General features: G+C 42.1%; 1 protein-coding gene across 1 annotated transcript; it reads left to right on the top strand.

The window, feature by feature from the left end:
* The first annotated feature begins 3,641 nt into the window (after window positions 1-3,641).
* Window positions 3,642-19,920, top strand: LOC132882144 (butyrophilin subfamily 1 member A1-like). The gene is made up of 5 exons (XM_060915410.1): window positions 3,642-3,789; window positions 11,456-11,539; window positions 11,661-12,002; window positions 12,974-13,291; window positions 18,503-19,920. Exons 2-5 carry the CDS (start codon window positions 11,476-11,478, stop codon window positions 18,670-18,672), a joined length of 894 nt encoding a protein of 297 aa, XP_060771393.1. The 5' UTR covers window positions 3,642-3,789; window positions 11,456-11,475; the 3' UTR covers window positions 18,673-19,920.
* Window positions 19,921-21,307: the final 1,387 nt, after the last annotated feature.

Below are 21,307 nucleotides of genomic sequence, written 5' to 3'. Positions count from 1 at the left end.
TTCAAAAAACGTATCTGCGCCCCTGATCATAATGTTTCCTTTCCATAGTAAAACCGACAATAGGCTGGTTATATTCCAAAAATAGTGGATGGCATTGCTAATGTTGAAGTAGCAACCTGTTGGTACTGTAACATAACGGTAACTAGTCTGTTATTCGGTTGGCTAGTCATGCAAACAAGTTAGCTCGCCAACCTGACGTGATCAGTCCTCCTACCATTCTACATCCAACAGGCCAGAAAGGAATACTAAGCAAAACAAATAATGTTTGAATTGAATTGTTCAATAACACACAGTGCACACAGGCAAGCTACGAGATTTCGGTGCAACATTTCACTTTCATATTTCGTGTACAGTGCTTTGTGTGTGGTCAGGGCGATGTAAACGACATGACTGTGTGTATTGACCTTTTTTGTTTGTCTCAGTTTTAATGCAGCATTATCCTAAGCATTCAATTTGATACACTTCCTTTAAATAAAACATCTGGGTTGAGATGTACATATATCCTTGTTTCCTCTTCTTTTTCATTTTTGCACAACACAATGGAGGCAGAAAACACCCATTGTTAAAAGTAACGTTTTACTTTTACTCAAAGTACATTTTAAATGATCTACTTTTTACTTTTACTTGAGTAGATTTTTTGTCTGGTAACTTTACTTGTACTAAAGTAAAATTTCATCAGAGTAACAGTACTTGTACTTGAGTATAATATTTTAGTACTCTTTCCACCTCTGCTTAAAAGAAGACATTACAGTGTGTGTGTGGGTTGGCCCGGGGGGGCCCATTCAGAGCATTTTGTCCCGGGCCCAGCCAAAGCTGTCAGCGGCCCTGACTACAGTTGCCATTGTATAAACGGCGACTCCCAGTATCGCCTCTCAAAATTATCATGATAATGGAGGAAGCTTTCCTACATGCAAACAGTAAAAACTTAAAAAAAAAACCCCACAAATGCTTACCTGTGCAGTCTTTGAATCGGGAAACTTTTTTTTTCACTAGCTGCGATAAATGGTCTGCCACAATCGGGGGGATGTGGTGTTCCACGAGAAATTGGCAGAACATAACTTCTGCAGCCGTCACAGAACTCTGGGCAGTCCGAGCAGATACTTAAATGACTGAGAACCACGTGCAACTATAAAACCACATGAATCGAAAATAGTTCCGTTTCATTGGGCATGTGTGTTTGAAAAAATAAATGGTGGATGCTAAGAAAATTTTCTCAGAGTATTGGAAAAAATCTCTGATACAAAACGTAATTTTCCCGTATGAAAATCAGTGTACGCCGTATTAGCCAAAAAATTGCATTTTCCCGTACAAAATACGGGGAAAGCGTATAGCTTGACATGTACGAGAACACAAAGTGTTTACTTCACCCTCCACGTGTTCTCAGAGTCCTTATGTACTAGAACTGTGATTGTGGTAAATGTGGAAGAAGTGTTGCACTAATCAGAATTCCGGAGATGGAGGGTGGTGTGGTGCAGTCTGTGTTGGTTATTGCAGTCCACGGTGGTCATGTTTTGAAGAAATTAAATCTCAGACCTGCCTGAGATACAGTTTGTTGTTTACTACAGCTACAGCTAAATTTGATTCCGTCATGTGTGTAAACCACTTTTAATCATCTACCATGTAAATGAAGAGAAATGCGGGTCATATCTGTGCAGTGAATCATTTATTGATTTATTTGCACGTAAGCATGTGGATATGCTGGAATGATTGTGTTAGACAGAAACCAGAAAACCCTGTAGAACCTAATGCCCTGTGTACTGCTCTCCTTGTGCATGTGTGCATCAGTTCACAATTCAGCAACAGTCAAACTCCATTAAATTCAGACGAGTATGTGAGTCAGGATACAGCATCCCGGGGGCTCCGATAGCTATTATATCAGAATCAGAATTACTTTATTAATCCCCGGAGGGAAATTCAAATTTGCAACCAAGCTCCTGAATCAAAGAAGTAAACATGTCTAAAAATAGAAGATAAAATAGTCTTTAAAAAAATAAATAAAAATAAAATAAATTTAAATAAGTTCAATAACTTAAGTAAAAGCAAAATGAAGTGATTTTATATACAATGATTCCTATATACATATATTTCACCTGAGTTAAGGATACATGGTAAGACTGTACCACAGTTACACAGTGGCATTGTACAGCTTGACAGCAACAGGTAGGAATGATTTCCTGGGTCTCTCAGTTATGCAGCGTGGAAGAATCAGCTGTTTACTGAATGTGCTCCTGTGGCTGATCAGCTCCTCATGTAGAGGGTGGGAAGGACAGTCTAAGATTGTTTTTATTTTGGACAGTGTCCTCTTCTCCATCACCACTGTCAGAGAGTCCAGTTCCATGCCTACAACATGGCCGGCCTTCCTGATGATCTTATTGAGTCTGTTAGTGTCCTTCACCTTCAAGCCACTGCCCCAGCAGACGACAGCGTACAGGATGGCGCTGGCCACCACAGACTCATAGAACATCCACAGCATCGTTCGGCAGATGTTGAAGGACCTCAGCCATCTCAGAAAATAGAGATGGCTCTGGCCCTTTTTGTATACAGTGTCCACATTTTTGGACCAGTCCAGTTTATTATCCAAGTACACCCCCAGGTACAGTACTTATATTCCTCCACCACATCCACACTGACCCCTTGGATGTTAACCAGTCCCCCCAGGATTTCGCGGGCCTTTTTTGTGATTGTTGCGGGCTAAAATGTCTGATGGTGCGGGGGGGGGGTTTCCAAAAAATTGCAATGAAAGTTGCGGTATTTTTTAGGTTTTGGTTGCAATTACATTGCGGGAGGAAGTGAAAGTTGCGAGAAATTGTTGTGATTTTCTCTTTTTGTGATTAAAATTGAGTGATATGTTAAATATTAAGTTATTACTGAAAAACTATTGATTAAAAAAACAAAGATACTGAGAAATGGTCCTATAAACATCTTTACCATTATAAAAGATTACCAGGACTACAAAAATGCAGAAAAATAGGCTTTACTTATCCAAATGCACCTGTTGGTTCAAAAGTTAAAGTGCATAGAACCTCACAGCACAACATGAAGTTACCTTAAAATATAATATAAATGCCTCAGCTTTCATGTAAGAAAAAAACTATTAATACTAGTACTGTGTGCAGGCAGTCTCTCCTGAAGACTAAATTAAACAATAATTATAAACTAATAAAATAAATGGCTCAGGCTTCATAGAAGAAAAAAAAAACAATTTGAACAGAATCTCACAGTATGGTGCTGAAGCTGCCTAAACAATGGAAAATAAAATACCATTTTGGCAAAAATGTTGGCATCCATTAATTTCTTGTATTATGTAAAAAAAATAATGTAAAGTGATATTGCTCTATGGCCTGTGCTAAACTCATACAGACTGTGCTTTCCAAGGCAGAAACAAAAGGCAGGATTACAGGAAATGGTTGTTTGAGTCACTGAACATGTGACTGCATGATGAAAACTAAAATGGCCAATTTCTTGTTTCAGGTTAAAATACATTAAAAGACATACTGTCCATGAAATATTTGCTTTTGGACCAAAAACATAAAAATAAACTTTAGGTCGGTATTGGGGGAATGAGATACTCAGCAGTCTCAAATACACATTGAAAATTCTCTTCCAAACCCCACAGTATGCAGGACCTGTATGTCCTTCCCATAAACACACGAGAAAGAGAAAACGTGTCCTAGCATGAATGGCATTACAGGCACTGTTCTGATAATAGTGGCTGACAGCAGAAGCTCCTAAACTCAAACATTTATTTAACTTGTTCTAAATCACAGGAAATCTTCTTCCATCTCCAGGGTAAGGCTCAGCTTTGAATTCTTATCGATGTTTATTTAAATCTATGGACTGTCTTTTCAATAGTTTAAACGATCAATGACTGTCCTTCAGTGTGTGTGGTTTTTTTCCCCGACAGTAGAATGTGAATCCTACTGGAGGGAACTTTCTCTCAGAGCAGATAATTCATTTCTGAGTCAGAATTACTTTTAAAGAGGGAGAAATTCATCATTAAGGTTACAAACATCCACCTAATAGTGAATAAATATCAAGTATTCAAGAAGAAAAATCACCAGTAAACTCTGACTTGTGTATAAAAGCTGACATCTTCCTGATTCCTCCATGAATTATTCTTTACAGGGAAAAATACAGAGTCATGGATCCAGATGTGCACTGAAAGATGTATTTCTGTAGCCTCTTCTCTTTACTGTGTACCAAATAAAATAATCAGAAATTATTTAATTTAGTGACAGAGCAGGATTTTAGCTCCTGGCATTGTTTCATGAAAGCTAGTTGGATTTTGTTCATTCATTTTTCCCTTCCATTTGACGTCATGGCCAAACAGTGCTGGGGTGGGTTTCCTGACACTTTAGGGCTAAAAGAATGAGTTTAAAGATGCTCTTAAGCAACAAACTTTGTCTCTGTACTTGTTTTTTCCAAATGCACTTGTAGGAAGGACTCTTTGTAAGAGTTCTGCAACATGCGTGTTCATGAAGAGCATTCGTAATGTAGTTTCTAATCGCATTAGTAGTGGCTAAATCCAGTCGATGATGTCACATTTGTTTTTCACCAAAAACCAATGAAATATAAAATGCTTAAAACGTGAAAATATATTGTATCCAGTGGCGATCCTAGAGTGATTTACTCCCCGGGCGAAACCCCCTGCTGGCACCCCCCCCCCCGGCCCAACCCGACAACCACCTCCCACCCACCACCTAAGAAAACACTAACTTCGTCCAGAACACACACGACCCCATACACAAACTCACAACAGCTATTTTCAAGAACAAATTTCCAGTTTTAATGACTAGTGCAATAAAAAATGCAAAGATAAACAATAAAAGATAAACAATAAACAAAAAGACTCAATGACTTCGCATTACAGCTATCCATAGCTATTTAAGAAAGCACAACTGCACTACAGCGCTACCCGATGGTCAAAATATTGCACAAGTCAGTCAGTTTTACCAACAGAGTGCACAATGAATTATCATAGAGTACCATTCACCATTATTATTAACAAGAAGACTTAAACCTCCATTAAAGTCGCACCATATAAATAACAAAAGAAGCTAAACAGTTAAACAATCACAATTACAGAATAACATGAAGTGACAAAAGATCTAAAAATACTATATATTAAAGTGGCAAAAATGGTAAAACACAATCATGTATCATAAATAAATGAACTAACGACAGAGAAGAGGTAAATCCTATACATATTACTGTACACATAAGAAGAAATAACAAACACTATTGTGTATCATAAATAACAAGAAGTAACAAATGAAGAAGTTAACACTCTTTAAAGTGGCAAAAATGGCAAACCACTATAATTTGTCATAAATAACAAGACGTGCAAAAGAAGTAAGAGGAAAACAGTCTATATACATATATATATATATATATATATATATATATATATATATATATATATATATAGTCTATATACATACATATATACTAACTTGTCGTAGCCCCATAATATGCACAATCCCACCAGCGGAACGTTGTACTAGTCATCAAAAAGACTTTACTACCATAGTACTACACTACTATGACATTACACAGAGTCTTAAGTAATACATTACGACTTGATCATTGCCATTCTGGTAACAGCAAATTTATAACGGGCTGTGTCCGCGACATACAACACACGACGAGAAATGTTTAAACGACCATGTAAAGCTATGACCATGTTAGCAAGCATCAATAATATAAGGCTAATTAGGGCACTAATTCATGTCACTCACTGAAATTGATTCATAAAGCATACCTTTTTCTTTTGCTCATTTCTCCTCCTCTTCTTTCCTTTTCTTCCGGAATTGGGCACCTGATGGCTTTGACCTTTTCCTATCCATTAGATCTATCCCCCCCGTCTTGTTTTTTTTTTCGGGGTTTTTTTGGGGGGACCTTTTTTTGGGGGGTGGGACCATTTTTTTTTTCGCGCCTGCGCTTGTGCCGCCCCGGGCGGCTGCCTGGTCGGACCGCCCCCAGGACCGCCCCTGATTGTATCATTATTACATATATAACCGTAGGTGGCACAGTGGTGTAGTGGTTAGCACTGTCACCTCACAGCAAGAAGGTTCTGGGTTTGAGCTCAGTGGCTGATGGGAGCCTTTCTGTGTGGAGTTTGCATGTTCTCCCCATGTCTGTGTAGGTTTCCTCTGGGTGTGCTGGTTTCCCCCAAAGACGTGCAGGTTAGGCTAATTGGTGGCTCTAAATTGACTGTAGGTGTGAATGTGAGTGTGAATGGTTGTTTTTCTCTATGCGTCAGCCCTGTGATGACCTGGTGACTTGTCCAGGGTGTACCCCACCTCTCACCCACAGTCAGCTGGGATAGGCTCCAGCTTGTCTGCAACCCTGTACAGGATAAGCAGTTATGGATAATGGATGGATGGACATATAAAATATAATAAATAATTTAAACTATTTTTCCATTTTTGGACAATAATATTTTTTATTCCAAGTGTATTTGTTTAATTAAATGAACCAACGTTCACATGAAAGAATGAGCAAATAATAAGCTAAATACTTCAGTAAAATGTTTTCCATGTGCCCGCTCATTTCTCTACCACCCAATCAAGAGCTTAATCAAGAGTGCAGAAGAAGTAAGGAAAAAGTGGTAGGACTTCTCCAGCCAATCAAAGTGGAGGGGAGCAGAAGTGAGGAGAGAGGGATAGGGTGACCAGTGATGGCGTGTCCACTGTGGCTCCCATGACCCAAGAGGAAGAATGGGTCCTTGCAATACTGAGGAAAACAGCCACAGAGGGCAGACCTGGAGGCATCGATGTCTATGGGAAGGAGGAATCTAAACATCACCTGCCTCCCCCTCCCCAGACCACAGTGACTTCCCACCCACATGGCCCCACTGCCTCCTCATCCCCTGGACCCTCTCGGCTGCCAGTCTACAGGCAGTCAGAGTCCTGCTGGCCGAGAGCTGGACCAGTCAGTCCAGCTGAGAGCTGCTCAACACTGAGAAGGAGCCACTCCAGTTACTCCAAGACCTTCATGACCAAAGGGAGCAGCACCATCAGGAGCAGAAGGGCCTTAAACGGGCAAAACTAGACCTGCTGGTCAGACAAGTGGAGTTTCAGAGTGGATTCGCTGGAGTGCAGCCATCATTATTTCCAAGGGAGTAACTTTGATTTTGACATTGGTGGGGACACAAAAGTGATCCAAGGCAGAGCTTCTGAAAGGCGTTTTTTTTTTTCATTAGCAATCATAATTTCATGTCATGCAGATCTTATAGATTAACGAGGGTAGCCGTGGCCTAATGGTTAGGGAGTTGGTTTTTGGATCCCAGGGTTACAGGTTCAAATCCCACCCTTACCTCTCCCTACATCTCCATCCATGGCTGAAGTGCCCTTGAGCAAGGCACCTAACCCAACATTGCTAGAATCTGATGATTTATTACTTTTACACCACCCAATTCCTAATTTGTGTTTAAGCAGTCATTCTGTCTCTTCCACAGAAATACATGAAAATAAGAATTTAAAACTTTAAGCATTTTTAGCATTAAATATTGTTTTTTTTTTAAATTCAATATCTGTATTGTTTGACATTGGAAGGGGGGGGTGTCTCAAAATTCACTGACTGCCTTATTGAGACACTCATAAATAGGTGCTACTGGTGGCATTTTCTATTCTGTAATTAAGCTCAAATTTAGTTAAAATGATATTTAGATATATAATTTAGTGATTGCCTATTATAGCATGATTATGATTACATTAGTATTGCATTTGTAGTATAACCCCCATTTTTTTGTCTTTTTGTTGCCCCTCCATTTTCCATATTATGTCTTTTTGTTGCCTGTTTCTGTGTTCGTAACGTGTGTTATGATTTTCACTGCAGATGTGCTTGTGACTTCTTTTATGTTCATGCTGCAGTTACCAATATTCATCTGTAGGTGGCAGTAAAGGACCATGGATTTGTTGTATCTAGCCTAGCCTAGTAGTAGTAGAAAGAGGTTTCTGTAAAACGGTGAACGCAGCAGACTCAGCGGCTGTCACGCTGTTGATTCTGAAATGCAAGTCGCACATCTGCATGGCCATGCAGTAGCCTACATCTGACTACTTACATTCTGTAAAACCATTAGGACTATAAATTTAACATTCATTCATCGAGGATGTTATCTAACACCAAGTTACATTGCTCCAGTATTCCTTTTCTCTGCAGCTATGCAGTAGCCTAGCTCTGATGCGTCCTGTCACGTTGCTAAACCTGCCTAAGGAGCCGCAGCAATACCTTTATGAAGGGTTTCCATATATCAAAAAGATTTTGTTGAGTTTTTAAAGCTCGACGGAAACCCTGCACTTACATTCTTGACTTTGAAGAAGAATAAAGGAATGTCTCGTTTCTTGGGAGGGGGGCCGTCATCCATGATACTCAAGTCAGCATGCAAGTCGTAGGGTAAGCATGCATGGACATCAAAGTCCAGCTCAATTTGTAGGCTGACAGAGAGTGGGGGGTGCGTGGGGTAGGTCAGGTGTGTACATGTGAGATATGGGGGGTTGATGGGCGGGTAGTCACGGCTGCTGTGGGAAGTGTGCTGCTTTTACAGCAGATGGAGTCACAGCTGGGATAGCCAACCATGTAAGTTAGCGAGAAACAGGTAGCTAATCAGAGAATGTATATCTACGTTAGAGGGGGGATTATTAGCAATGTCATACATTTAACCCTTTGTGTGCCATATAATCATTGCTCAGGTTAGGACATCAGTTTTATTGATCGTGATTACACAGTAGCGGCTGAATATTGGTAGGGACACGTCCCTAGCGTCCCTACCCAAAATTACGCCCTCGGTTATTTCAACTGTTCTCCACAATGCCAAGTTGGCAATGTTTTGCCCTTATAGTTATAGTACAATGTTAGAGGTACAGAAATTTGTCTCATTTCTGACACTAAATGAGATAATCACTCACCTAATGGAGTTAAATTTGATTAAAATGTGGCAATATCAATGTGACATCATGATATCCATATGTAATTCCATAACATAGAAATACATTCATAATGTTCTGCATATATTTATTTCCTAATTAACTCAATATACTTGCAATATAGAAGAAACATAATTGAACACAGGCAGCAGATTCAACAACAGTCTCTACCTGTTGACTGTGAGAGTCCCTCGGAGGCGTATGCGCATTCTCTGTATTCGTCTGTGAGTGAGATCTTAGTAAAGAGATTCGTTCTTGTGAAAGAGTGATCCAGGTCCATCGTAACCAGAGTGTACTAAAGGACTAGTTTGGCACCAGTGGTGTTCTGGAAAACCATGTTAGCTAACGATGGCTCTTAAGAGGCAGTTAAAGAGGCTCTTGGTGTTAAAAGGCTTTTAGGAAACCCAACCCTGTACACTTCTGTTTAATTTTCCCCTCTTTTCTAATATTCATTTCTGATTGACATGTTGTGCGAGGAATATGTGGCTTTTTAGAAGATTGAGCACAAACATCTTGCACTGGTTAATCTATAGTTAAAATGACACATTTACTCAATAAATAATTACAAATCTGTATTCTGCACAAATCCACACTGCAGTTTTAAGCAATTTTACTGTTGGTTTTGACCTAATTTATGTTTATTTAATGAAATTAAAAATGTTTATTTGATTTAATGAGTTGATTTTAGTGAAAGTATCTCCCAAATAAAACAAAGCATCAGGTAGAAAAACATTTGTTAAAGCAGCTTTACACTCAGTGATCTCACTCGTTCTCACCACATCACATTCGTTCCACTGAGACTAAAGTCAGTCCACAACAAAGTTCTCTCTTACCCCTTTTCCACCAAATCAGTTCCAGGGCTGGTTCGGGGCCAGTGCTGGTGCTGGTTCACAACTCGTTCAACTTGCGAGCCAGCTGAGAACCTGTTTGCTTTTCCATAGCTCACAGTGCTAAGGGAAGCCACGTCATTATGTCGTTGTATACGTCAGTTACGTCGTTGTATATGTCAGTTACGTCGTTGTATACGTCAGTTACATCGCTGTATACGTCAGTTACATCACTACGTTTGCATAAACCTTGGCACGAATATCGAAGCAAAAACAACACAGAAGAAGCAGCAGCAACAACAACAACAATAATAATAATAATAATAATGGATGACTTCGCGTTTGTACAGCTGCTGCTTCTCGTCGCTTAAAAATGGCGATCTTTCGCGGTCTTGTTATTGTTGTTGGTCTTAACAACTCCGCCCCCCCGCTGACGTAAGCGGTTCTTTCCTCTGGCCCAGCAGAGAGTTGGTGCTACCCTGGAACCGTTTTTTCTGGCCCCAGAGCCAGTTCTTTGTCAGTGGAAACAGAAAACCCGGTTCCAAACTAAGCACTGGCCCCGAACCAGCCCTGGAACTGCTTTGGTGGAAAAGGGGCATCTGTGTGTGGAAGTTCATAAGCACTGCTCTGACACTCGTCTGAACTCCACCCTGTGCCCCTTTTCCACCAAAGCAGTTCCAGGGCTGGTTTGGGGCCAGTGCTTAGTTTGGAACCGGGTTTTCAGGGTAGCACCAACTCTCTGCTGGGCCAGAGGAAAGAACCGCTTATGTCAGCGGGGGGTGGAGTTGTTAAGACCAACAACAATAACAAGACCGCGAAAGATCACCATTTTTAAGCGATGAGAAGCAGCAGCTGTACAAACGCGAAGTCATCCATTATTATTATTATTATTATTATTATTGTTGTTGTTGTTGTTGTTGTTGCTGCTGCTTCTTCCGTGTTGTTTTTGCTTCGATATTCGCGCCAAGGTTTATGCAAACGTAGCAACATAACTGACGTATACAGTGACGTAACTGACGTATACAATGACGTAACTGATGTATACAGCGACGTAATGACATGGCTTCCCTTAGCACCGCGAGCTATGGAAAAGAAAACTGGTTCTCAGCTGGCTCGCAAGTTGAACGAGTTGTGAACCAGCACCAGCACCGGCCCCGAACCAGCCCTGGAACTGATTTGGTGGAAAAGGGGTACCAGAGGAGGACGGCGAACTGATGGAACAGATTCAGAGCTGATTGTGAGACACATAGAAACACGTGGGATTTTAAATAAAAGGGATCTGATGTTTTTTTCAGGGCATAAAATCGCCACTATGACACCGAGCACTAGTTTGTATTTATATGAGTCTGTTTTCTGCATGAGCTAATTTCCTTATCGCTATGATCTAAGAAGAATGTAGTAACTTTCTTTAATCACAGGCCTATGGCTTGAGGATCTTCATCAGATAATCTGACGTGCAGAACACACACTCTCACACAGTCTGCTGTAGATTTCAGAGCAGAGTTTATTGGGATCTTGTACGGTGTGATGAGGAATAATTTTATAAGAGCGCTGAAATCACTGGGTTTAGGTGAACATGCTCTGAAATTAAATCATGACTCATGTAGTAAATGTGTAATATCTCTACAACTGTGTGTGAAATCAGGCAGATGTAATGACACTTTTATTTATAACCTGCTTTTGCTTGTTTGTTTGCTTCAGAAACTCTGTAAACACTCCACATGAGTCTTACAGGCATCATGACTCTCCTTTATATTTCCATCTTATGTTTCGCTGCCTGTGTGGGTGAGTGAGCAGGTTCTATAGGACCAACAGCACATCATTTCTGACCATTAAATTTAAAAAAATGCTACAAATAAAAAATAAATGCTACAAATAATGTAGATTGTAATGTTTCCCTCCACAGGCTCCATCAGTGCAGATCACGTTACTGTATCAGCTAAAGTGGGTTCCACAGTTGCCCTACCGTGTAACCTGAAGAATGTGTTCACAGAAACATCACTGATTCGGTGGAAGATCGGTGATGCGTTTGTGTTTGAGCGAAGCAGTGAGGGTACAGCAGAAGGTCCAGGATATGAGGGACGTGTGGATGTTCCTGAGGATGAGCTGCTTAAACGAAACTGTTCTCTGGTGCTGAAGAACGTCACAATCACTGATGATGGTGTCTACAAATCTTTTGTGGTGGAACACGTGGACAGAATTAAAGCACCCCCAGCACAAGTACTCAGCAGGGTTAAACTCTCAGTTGGTAAGTCAATTCCGCAGTGTAAAATATTAACTAATTACAGAAGTCACAGTGTATCAGATCACAGAGCTGGAAATAAGGAACAGCAGCTCCATCTACTGCAGGGACGCATTAATACATTATTTAGAATGAACAGATGATGTGTTAGAAAAACACACAAACACAGACATCAGTAAGAGGTGCAGGGTTTTATTTTTGATAAAGCTTGTCAGAAAGGTTCAGAGGGATCTGGCTGAGATTAGAGGTGAGCATCAGGACTGAGATCCTGCAGGACGCAACAATTTAAACTCCTGAGCGAGAGGTTTTTACTTTCATGTGGGCGGAGCAAGCGGTCGATCAAAGACACAAAGCCTGTTAGAGCCATAAAAAGGTTTTATCAGGAGTTGAGGAAGATGCTGTAGTTCCTCTCCAGATTTCTGGTTTTTTATCTTAATTATTGTTTTTGTCACAATAAAAAAAAATACTATTTGCAGCTTTAAAGTGGTAGGCATGTTGTGTAAATCAAATGGTTCTAACCCCCGACAATCCATTTTAATTCCAGCTTGTAATGCAACAAAATAGGACAAAGACCAAGGGGAATGAATACTTTTGCAAGACACCGTATGTAAAGACGTTCTTTACTGTAAAACTGCTTTGCTGTATATTCAAAAAATTAACATCTAAAATTCTGAGTTAATCCACAACATTACTACTGCATTATACTACGACTCTTGTATTATCCTACTGCATTACAGTACTACATTATAAAACTACATTATTTTACTGTGTTATATTCCTGCATTATACTACATTATACTCACATCTTTCATTTTGCATGAAAAAGAAGAATCATGAAAAATTCCTCAGGTTATTTGTTGCCTTTATATCTTCTGGTTCAACAGCTGTGTGTTCAAGCATTTAGTTTCATAAAACAAATAAAAGCACAATGTTCCTCACATAAGATCATTTCCTAAAAGGTTTTCTCATCTCTACAGACATGCAGATCATATCAGCTCGAGTGGGTTCCACAGCTGTCCTGCCGTGTGAATGGAGAGATCCGTCCATCCAAACACCTGATGTTGAGTGGTATATCGATTCTAAGGTGGTGTTTGAGCAAAAGGGTAAAGAGTCATTTCCAGGTGAAGGATATGAGGGTCGTGTGGATGTTCCTGAGGATGAGCTGCTTAAAGGAAACTGTTCTCTGGTGCTGAGGAACGTCAGTGTTACTGATGAAGCCATCTACAGAAGCTTCATGCTCGTGGAACGCAAAAAGGAATCTGTTTTGGTCCAGAAAGTTAAACTCTCAGTCTCTGGTAAGTGGATTAGTCTCAGATGATCCTGAGTATGACACACATCAGGACACAAAGTTTAAAGCTCATAGGCAACGGTTTTAATTTTATGCACATTTGAAACTTTATATGTTAAAAAAACCCTCTGTAATTTTTTTCTGGTCCCAAGAAGTATTGTTAATAAGTAATAATTAAAATAAGTTAGTGTGGATCATGGTGAATTTCTGTTCGGCTATTTCCGTGACCACTCGGCGCATGACATCATTGAAGCCAAACAAACCGCTTGAGTTGAGTCCACTTCCGGTTACTGACATTGCTGTCCGGCTTGAGTGCAGACGTGCGTTCAGGAATTTCCAAAGAAAACCCCCATGCCTTACTGTTGTGCAGTGAACTGTAACTAGTGGTGTGTCGTTCACGAACGAACCGTTCTTTTTTTTTTAAAGATATTTTTTGGGCTTTTTGCAGCTTTATTGGATAGGACAGTGTAGAGACAGGAAATGAGCAGGAGAGAGAGAGACGGGAAGGGATCGGGAAATGACCTCGGGCCGGAATCGAACCCGGGTCGCCCGCATTCATGGTATGGCGCCTTAACCACCTGAGCCACGACGCCCCCACGAACCGTTCTTTTTGAACGAGTCTTCGAAGTGAACGACTAGAACTAGTTCGCGCTGCCTCTCGTTCTCGGTCGTTTGCGAATCAGCAGTCTCTGCTCGCTGGCAGCAGGGCGGTCGCTGAATCTCGGTCGTTGGCGAATCAGCAGGATCTGTTCAGTAGCAGAAGGGCGTCCAACTTGCATTTTGATCTGTGCAGAGCAGCGCCACTTTACTTCTTTAAGGGCTATCTGAGCCCTATTATCAGAGCGTTGACACATGCCAGGTCTTTAGTTTACAATTTAGAGCTCTCACTCAGCAATACATTTCAGTTCACAGCGAACGAGCTCAGCAGTTCGCGAACGAACGAACAGCCAGCCTGCCTGCTGCCATACTGGGCTGGGCGCATAGCAACGGTTTCCATGACTGTGATAAACAATGAAGAACGTGGCTCTGGAGATCGCGGCATACTGTGTTCGTTTTTTTAATGTTAATGCAATTTGTAATAAAGTGGTTTGTTCTTTGTAATGAGCGTTGCTGTTGAATATGAGCAAAATGGGTGTTACTTAATGGGTTTGAACAACTGCATGAAACAGTCTGCAATGTTCGTGCATAACAACCGTTTCCATGTCCATGACCAGGCCAAACAATGAATGATCATGAATGCAGCAGAGAGACATCGCAGGCTACTGTTCGCTGAATACGATGACTTGTAAAGTTGTTTATTCTCTGAAATGAGTGTTGCTGTTAAATAAGCAATTTTTTTTTTTTGCTTAATGGGTTTGAGAGAACAACTGCATAGCCGGCAGACCATGGCTCTACTAAAATAAATATAATAAATATAAAAACAGCTTTATTCTCATCTACATTTAATTAACTTTCAGAGCTTTGTTTATGTAGTCTTTTTCAGATAATGCTAGGATAATGTTTTTCTTCCATCTTTTTCTCAAGCACATTGTAATGTATGAAAATCTATTGTGGATGGCACCTCTGCCGCCTCTCGTTCACTCAAGATGAACTAAACTTCGGACGACAGCCATTGTTGTGCCGCTTTGGTGTGACGTCATCAAAATGAACGAGTGAACGAACTGAACGAACGAATTTCTTTGCTGAACTGACCGCCATGAACGAACTGGCGGAAATGAATCGCCATGTCCCACCAATAACTGTAACAACGGGACCGGTTCAGGAAGAAGGCTTTTTCCGAAAAAGGAGAAGAGGCGGGGCGAGTGGGTTGGCTTTTTCCGAAAAAGGAGAAAAGGCGGAGCGAGAGGGTTGGCTTTTTCCAAAAGAGGAGAAGAGGCGGAGCGAGTGGGTTGGCTTTTTGCAAAAAGGGAGAAGAGGCGGAGCGAGTGGGTTGGCTTTTTGCAAAAAGGGAGAAGAGGCGGAGCGAGTGGGTTGGCTTTTTCTGAAAAAGGAGAAAAGGCGGAGCGAGAGGGTTGGCTTTTTCCAAAAGAGGAGAAGAGGCGGAGCGAGAGGGTTGTTTTTTTCCGGAAGAGGAGAAGAGGCGGAGCGAGTGGATTGTGTGTGCGAAACCAGAAGGTTGTTTTTTCCGGAGGAGGCGGAGAGAGTGGATTGTGCGCGTGAAACAAAATCAAGCAGTCAAAGAAGAAACGGAGCAGCAGCGCTCAAGCAAAAAGGAGAAGATTGGAGGGAAACATTTTTACTTTTGCTTGCAATTGACAAGTCAAGAATCCTGAGGGATCCTCTACAATCATTGTGGAAATGAGACAAAGGGATATTTCCTCACTTAGGCCCAATCCCAATTCTAATTTCTACCCCTCCCCCTTCCCCTTGGCCCTTCCCCTTGAAACTGAGCTGCAAGGGATAGGGCTTGAAATTCAACCCTTACGTATTGGGATAGCCCTTCAATGATCGCATACGTCATCGCGTACCTCCGTCAGCGTTTACGTTAGCAAAACGCGACCAAATGCGTCATTGGCTGCGACCAGCCGCTACAGTCAGAGGCAGAAATCTCTGCTGGCAGGGTGTGATTTGTTAACCAACACCACTGAATGGGATATCTTTGGCGCTTCGTGCACCACATCCGACAGAATGAGGTGTCAGAACACTCATGTAAACAATAAAAGCGAGAATAACAGAACAAAACGTACGCAGTCAAGCAACCGAAAACAATACTCACTCCCAAAGCTTTTTAGCAGCAGCTTGGATTTCAGAAATCGCTGCTCATTCTCAGCTCGAAAGCGAATCAAGCGGCGTGTTTCCTCTGGATAACAACTTAAAACACGTAAATAATGGAGAAAATACATTTATGACAATCTTTCGCCGCGGGAACCGCCATCTTTATGAAATCCGCATGGCATTGTGGGAAATCACTCAAACCCCTTCGTTCGGAGTCAGCTCCAGGAAAATCTCCGTTTGGAGGGGTACAGAAGCCCTCTCCCTTCCCCTACCCCTCCGCGTTAACTGGGATTGGGATACCCCTACCCCTTCACGTGAACGCGCAAAATGGAGGGGAAGGGCCAAGGGGTTGGTCCAAGGGGTGAAATGGGATTCGGCCTAAAAATATATATAAGAAAAAGTAGCCTAGCCCTGTGATGACCTGGGGCCTCGTGTACAAAGCTTGCGTACGCACAAAAAAGCTACGTACGTCACTTTCTGCGCAAACATTCGTATGTACAAAGATTGACTTGGCGTGGAAAAGTGCGGTACTCTACGCAAACCTCATGGCTGGCGTACGCACATTTCTGGTGCACCTTGGTACTTGGCGACACTTAGAGGCAGAGCAACGCAACTACATTTAGGCCTACTCGGTCAAGAGTCATGACATGGCGATAAGAGGCATCCAAAAATGCATCGGAACATCAGGATGCGTGAATTGAAATGTATGTCAGTCATACGACATTGTCAAGACACATAATGCGAGACTGTTGGGTAAATGCCAACAGATCCATCAACCATCCCTTCCATATTGTAATTACGGGAAATGAGAAACCCCAGCAATATCATTTTGATATTATTCCCATTGACTATTGGTTAATTAATTAAATTAAAGAATGCACATGCAGGACCATGCATTGCAGCTAGCTTAATAGATCTTCCTCGCGCATTTGCCGTGAGGTGTCAGACTGAAATATTATTAGTTGATGTTGCGTGAGGTAGCCTTATCACATAATTACCAAGATCAATATATGAAACGATTTCCAAGTGCGTACAAATCAGATACAACCGCGGTGTGTGACGTGTTACACAATGTGGCGCAGCGGCACGGCGTGCCAATAATGGAGTGAGACCTGCCGGAGGACCCAGACCCTGGGCCTCACAACGAGGTGCCACAGCGACATGGCATACAAACCCGGCAGCGCTTAATAGCCACAATGTGGAAAGGTAAAGACAGACGGGACACAGGACACCATTCATTTTTTAAGATATTCTTTTAATGTGTTATTCAGTTCCTTCAATTCCTCGCGGATTCCCTCGAGGTTGTCGTTAATTGCCTCTATCCCCTTTAAAATTTCCCCCTGCGATTCAAGGACCACGCGCATCAGCACCCGGCCTGTGGACCCGGCGACAGGGGCAGGCGGTGGAGAAGGGGCGCAGGTGACAGTGACGCTGGATCCGCTCGGCTGGGGGTCCTCTTCCTGCTCGGGTGGGATGGACTGGGGGCCTCCTGTTGTTCCCTGGCACCCTGCTAGAATACATTTGTCATTAAAATCCTATTGTGGAAAATATGTGCACATGTTTTATTTCTGGTTACATGTGGCTAGGAATATTGGGCCTACTAAGAGAGGAAGACATTTCCTCAAATACAGGGTGTCCCTGAAAAAATGTACACATTAGAGCACTAAAGGTGTTTTTTTGTTTTCAAAACCCATGTAACTCAAATAGACACTCATTGTAGCGCAGGCACTGCGGACGATGCGAATCATACCGTTATCTTGGTATAGGCTACATTCACATTCAGTGGCATACAATCAGTGACCGTTGCATGTCTCATAGCATACACTTTGAACATCACTTTAATTGGAAGTGACAGAACAATTAAGTGATGTATGTGAATTCTATTACACTGTGCTAAAGGCAGGGATTAACGCGAATAAATGTTAATGTTAATAATAAATGTTAAATGTTAATTTGATTAACGCGAGATTTCTAACATTTAATTAACATTAACGCGTTAGTAAAAGTTGCCATGTCTTTTACCTAACGCAGGCCTTACTGCAGGTCTATTTATACTAATTAACATATTCAGTGTGGAATAATTGAGGGAGGAGACGGGGCAGGGAATGGGGCTCGTGCATGTGCGCCGAATTCCACGTTGATTGGGATGTACAACAGGAGAGTGCGTGGAAACCTTCGTATGCACTGATTGATACATCCGGATTTTTTTGGTCGTACGCAAATTTCCCGATTTTGACGTGCGCACATATTTAGTGGGAAATCCACGCAGGTCTTTGTACATGAGGCCCCTGGTGACTTGTCCAGGGTGTACCCTGCCTTTCGCCCGTAGTCAGCTGGGATAGGCTCCAGCTTGCCTGCGACCCTGTAGAACAGGATAAAGCGGCTAGAGATAATGAGATGAGATGAAAAAGTAGCCTGGTGTTCTATACACTTTCTGACAGGACCTGTTTTCTGTTCCTCAGCACTACACTGATATCTCTGTGTGCTTCTGTATGTATTTTAGGTAATGATGCCAATAAGGATCCTCCATCTGAGGGCTCAAAATCACAGCAGCCTGAAAGGAATAGGACCTCCTGGATTCCAAATATGATCGTAATGTGTGCCATCTTTGTCTTGATAATCATTATCTGCATACGTGTGTTCTGCAGCAGGGTGCACAGTAAGACTGGCTGAAATTGCAGGTTGAATCTGTGAAAAAATGAGATGGAATATTTGTGGTAATCTTCTGTCTCGTGTCTAATTTATATTTATGAAAATGGAACCAGGGTTCGTACGGTCATGAAAAACCTGGAAAAGTTTTGGAATTTTAAAATTAAATTTCCAGGCCCTGGAAAAGTTATGGAAAAAAAGTATTTTGTTCAGAAGTTTTGGAAAAGTCATGGAAATCTATCTAGTGTTTCAACGATTATCTTTATAAAATTGATGTGCCGTAATAAAATGTAAATCGCCACGAGTTGTCTTGGAAATGTTGTCTAGCACAGTCTGCGTAGCCTACTGGCTATGCCTGTTGACTGCCAAACCCAGTGTTGCCAGATTGGGCGGTTTTCAAATTAGGCAGGTTTTAGTGCCTCCAGGCGGTTTTTGAGCATTTTTTGGGCTGGAAATCATCAGTCACATCTGGCAACCCTGGCCACACCCTCCTCACGACGTGCTAGTAGTTGTAGTGTGCTAGGCGTGGTGCGTCAAGTTTGGGGATGCTGGGACCTCCCCTGCCCAAGCTACTGAGCGTCCAAAGTCGGGCTGGAGCCCGGGATAGAAACGAAACCTAAGCGGAGCGCCGCGGCGAATTACGTCCCAAGGCGCGGGGCTAGTGCGCCCTGCCTGCACTGGTTCTTTGGGGGGAGGGCAGAGGTCTCTGGCTGCCAAGTGTGGGGCGGCTGGGACCTCCCCTGCCCGAGCTACGGGCGTCCAAAGTCGGGCTGGAGCCCGGGATAGAAACGAAACCTAAGCGGAGCGCCGCGGCTTGCCTCGGGGCGAATTACGATGCTGGAGCCCTGGAGCTCTCGTTTTATGTGTTGTTTTTTGTGTGTGTGTGTGTGTGTACAGATGGTAAATAAGATATTGGATTGGATAATATCCTCAGTTTTATGACTCTTGAGAGTTTTGCGTTTTAAAGGATAAAAAGACTTAATTTGTAATAGGTGAAGCCATATTAGCCTAGCCATTTCTTAATCTTGTGTATTCTCTGAATTTGGATGTCACAACTGATTTTATTTTGCTTAAATTTATAGGAAAGGGATGGAAATAGACATTCCACTTTTTCAGATTTTCACCCTCTATTTTCATTTTTTTATGATGCCATTTAGGAGATGCTTAATATTCAGTGTAGGGCCCTGAGGACCTTGCTGGATTTGGATGTAAATGTTGTTGATTAAACTGATTGAACACAGAAATAAATAGACATTCAATGTTGTCTTCAAATTGTAACTCTTCATTTCCGCATTTACAATATATTTAGGCAATGGTTAAATTACAATATAGGCCTATTGTGAAAGCACCTGTAAATTTCAGGAGTCTGCCTGTGTGCATATGTGGGGGGTCATAGTGCCAAAGTACCAAAATGCTTGTAATGCACAAATTGCAAAGTTATGGGGTTGGACCTGGGCAGGGGGTGGGTTGCTGAGAGCATGGGCTATGGGTTTGCGACAGATGGACTGGATATTTGGGGAAACATGGACTGTGGCAAGGGCGGCTGGTGCATAAGGGCGATTGGGCGACGCACTGCCAAAACGAAAAAAAAAAGTTTTTTTTCTTTTTTAAAAAAAACTTTCACCAGCACTGCTTGAGGCTGTTTTAATCTGTCTCTGGGTATCATTGTCCAATCAGGGTGGTCTTGCTTCTAGAGTACCGCCCCTTTTGGGGCGATTTCAGTCACGCTGAAAATTGCCCAAGAGTTCACTGATAGAGTCCCATGTTAATATAATTTTTTTTCTCCTGGCTGACACTTCAATGCAATCTCTAGGGGTTCCGGGGGGGGCTTGCCCTAACGTGCTTATGTCACTGCGAAGCGCGGCAAAGTTGTGTTCGATCCGCTCAGTTTCTGAGGTGAGATGGATGCGGAAAGCAATTCAGTGCGGTCCTTAAAAGAAGTTCCATTTAGTCAGTGATCAAATCGAGCTAAATTGGCAACAAAACAAGCTGGACCCCCTCGACCAAATCTAAACATAAAACAAATTTCGACAAAGGGGGGAAATCATATACTCGAGGTTTTACTTCAACATGGTCCCAGCGCAAATCCTGGTGAGCTGGCTGCGAGGACGCCTCAGCGGTTTTCTGCTCCCCCTGCTTACTTTTCCTCCCTGGAGGTGGCTCCACGGACAACACTGCTTGGACGGTCACTGGAGTTTCGGACATGTATCATTTGTTGGAGAAAATAAAAAAACATGAGTCATCAAAGATTCGCATGGGCAGCTGCCTGAAATTTTCGGCTTTTGGGAGAGTGAACATCGCTACACAACTGGATGAGGGCTACAGGCTAGCAGTTCGCCGCCACAACAATGAGGTGAGCAAGAACAGGCACATATTAAACCGGCTCATCCAATGCGTGAAATTTTGTGGAGTGTTCGAGTTAGCTCTACGAGGCAAAGACGAAACTGAGGGCTCCAGTCACCGTGGTGTTTTTCTGGGTTTGGTTGACTTCGTGACTCTCACACACACACACACACACACACACACACACACACACACAGTCACAGAATCTGTTCACTTTTGATCTTTTCAGTGTGCATTTTTATATTTGCCACACTTTGCTCTGAGAGTTAGCACTTTGGTAATATCCTTGGTAAATACCAGTAATTGCAAGATCTAA

Source organism: Neoarius graeffei, chromosome 2 (assembly GCF_027579695.1).
Source record: "Neoarius graeffei isolate fNeoGra1 chromosome 2, fNeoGra1.pri, whole genome shotgun sequence".
Taxonomy (NCBI): Eukaryota; Metazoa; Chordata; class Actinopteri; order Siluriformes; family Ariidae; genus Neoarius; species Neoarius graeffei.
This window is presented reverse-complemented; position numbering and strand designations above follow the sequence as displayed.

What these genes read in the sequence shown, in the direction of transcription:
- LOC132882144 (XM_060915410.1), top strand. Translation starts at nt 11,476, where the DNA reads ATGAGTCTTACAGGCATCATGACTCTCCTTTATATTTCCATCTTATGT. An exon ending in ATGTTTCGCTGCCTGTGTGG is followed by an intron (nt 11,540 to 11,660) that starts GTGAGTGAGCAG and finishes TTCCCTCCACAG; the next exon opens with GCTCCATCAGTGCAGATCAC. An exon ending in CAGGGTTAAACTCTCAGTTG is followed by an intron (nt 12,003 to 12,973) that starts GTAAGTCAATTC and finishes TCATCTCTACAG; the next exon opens with ACATGCAGATCATATCAGCT.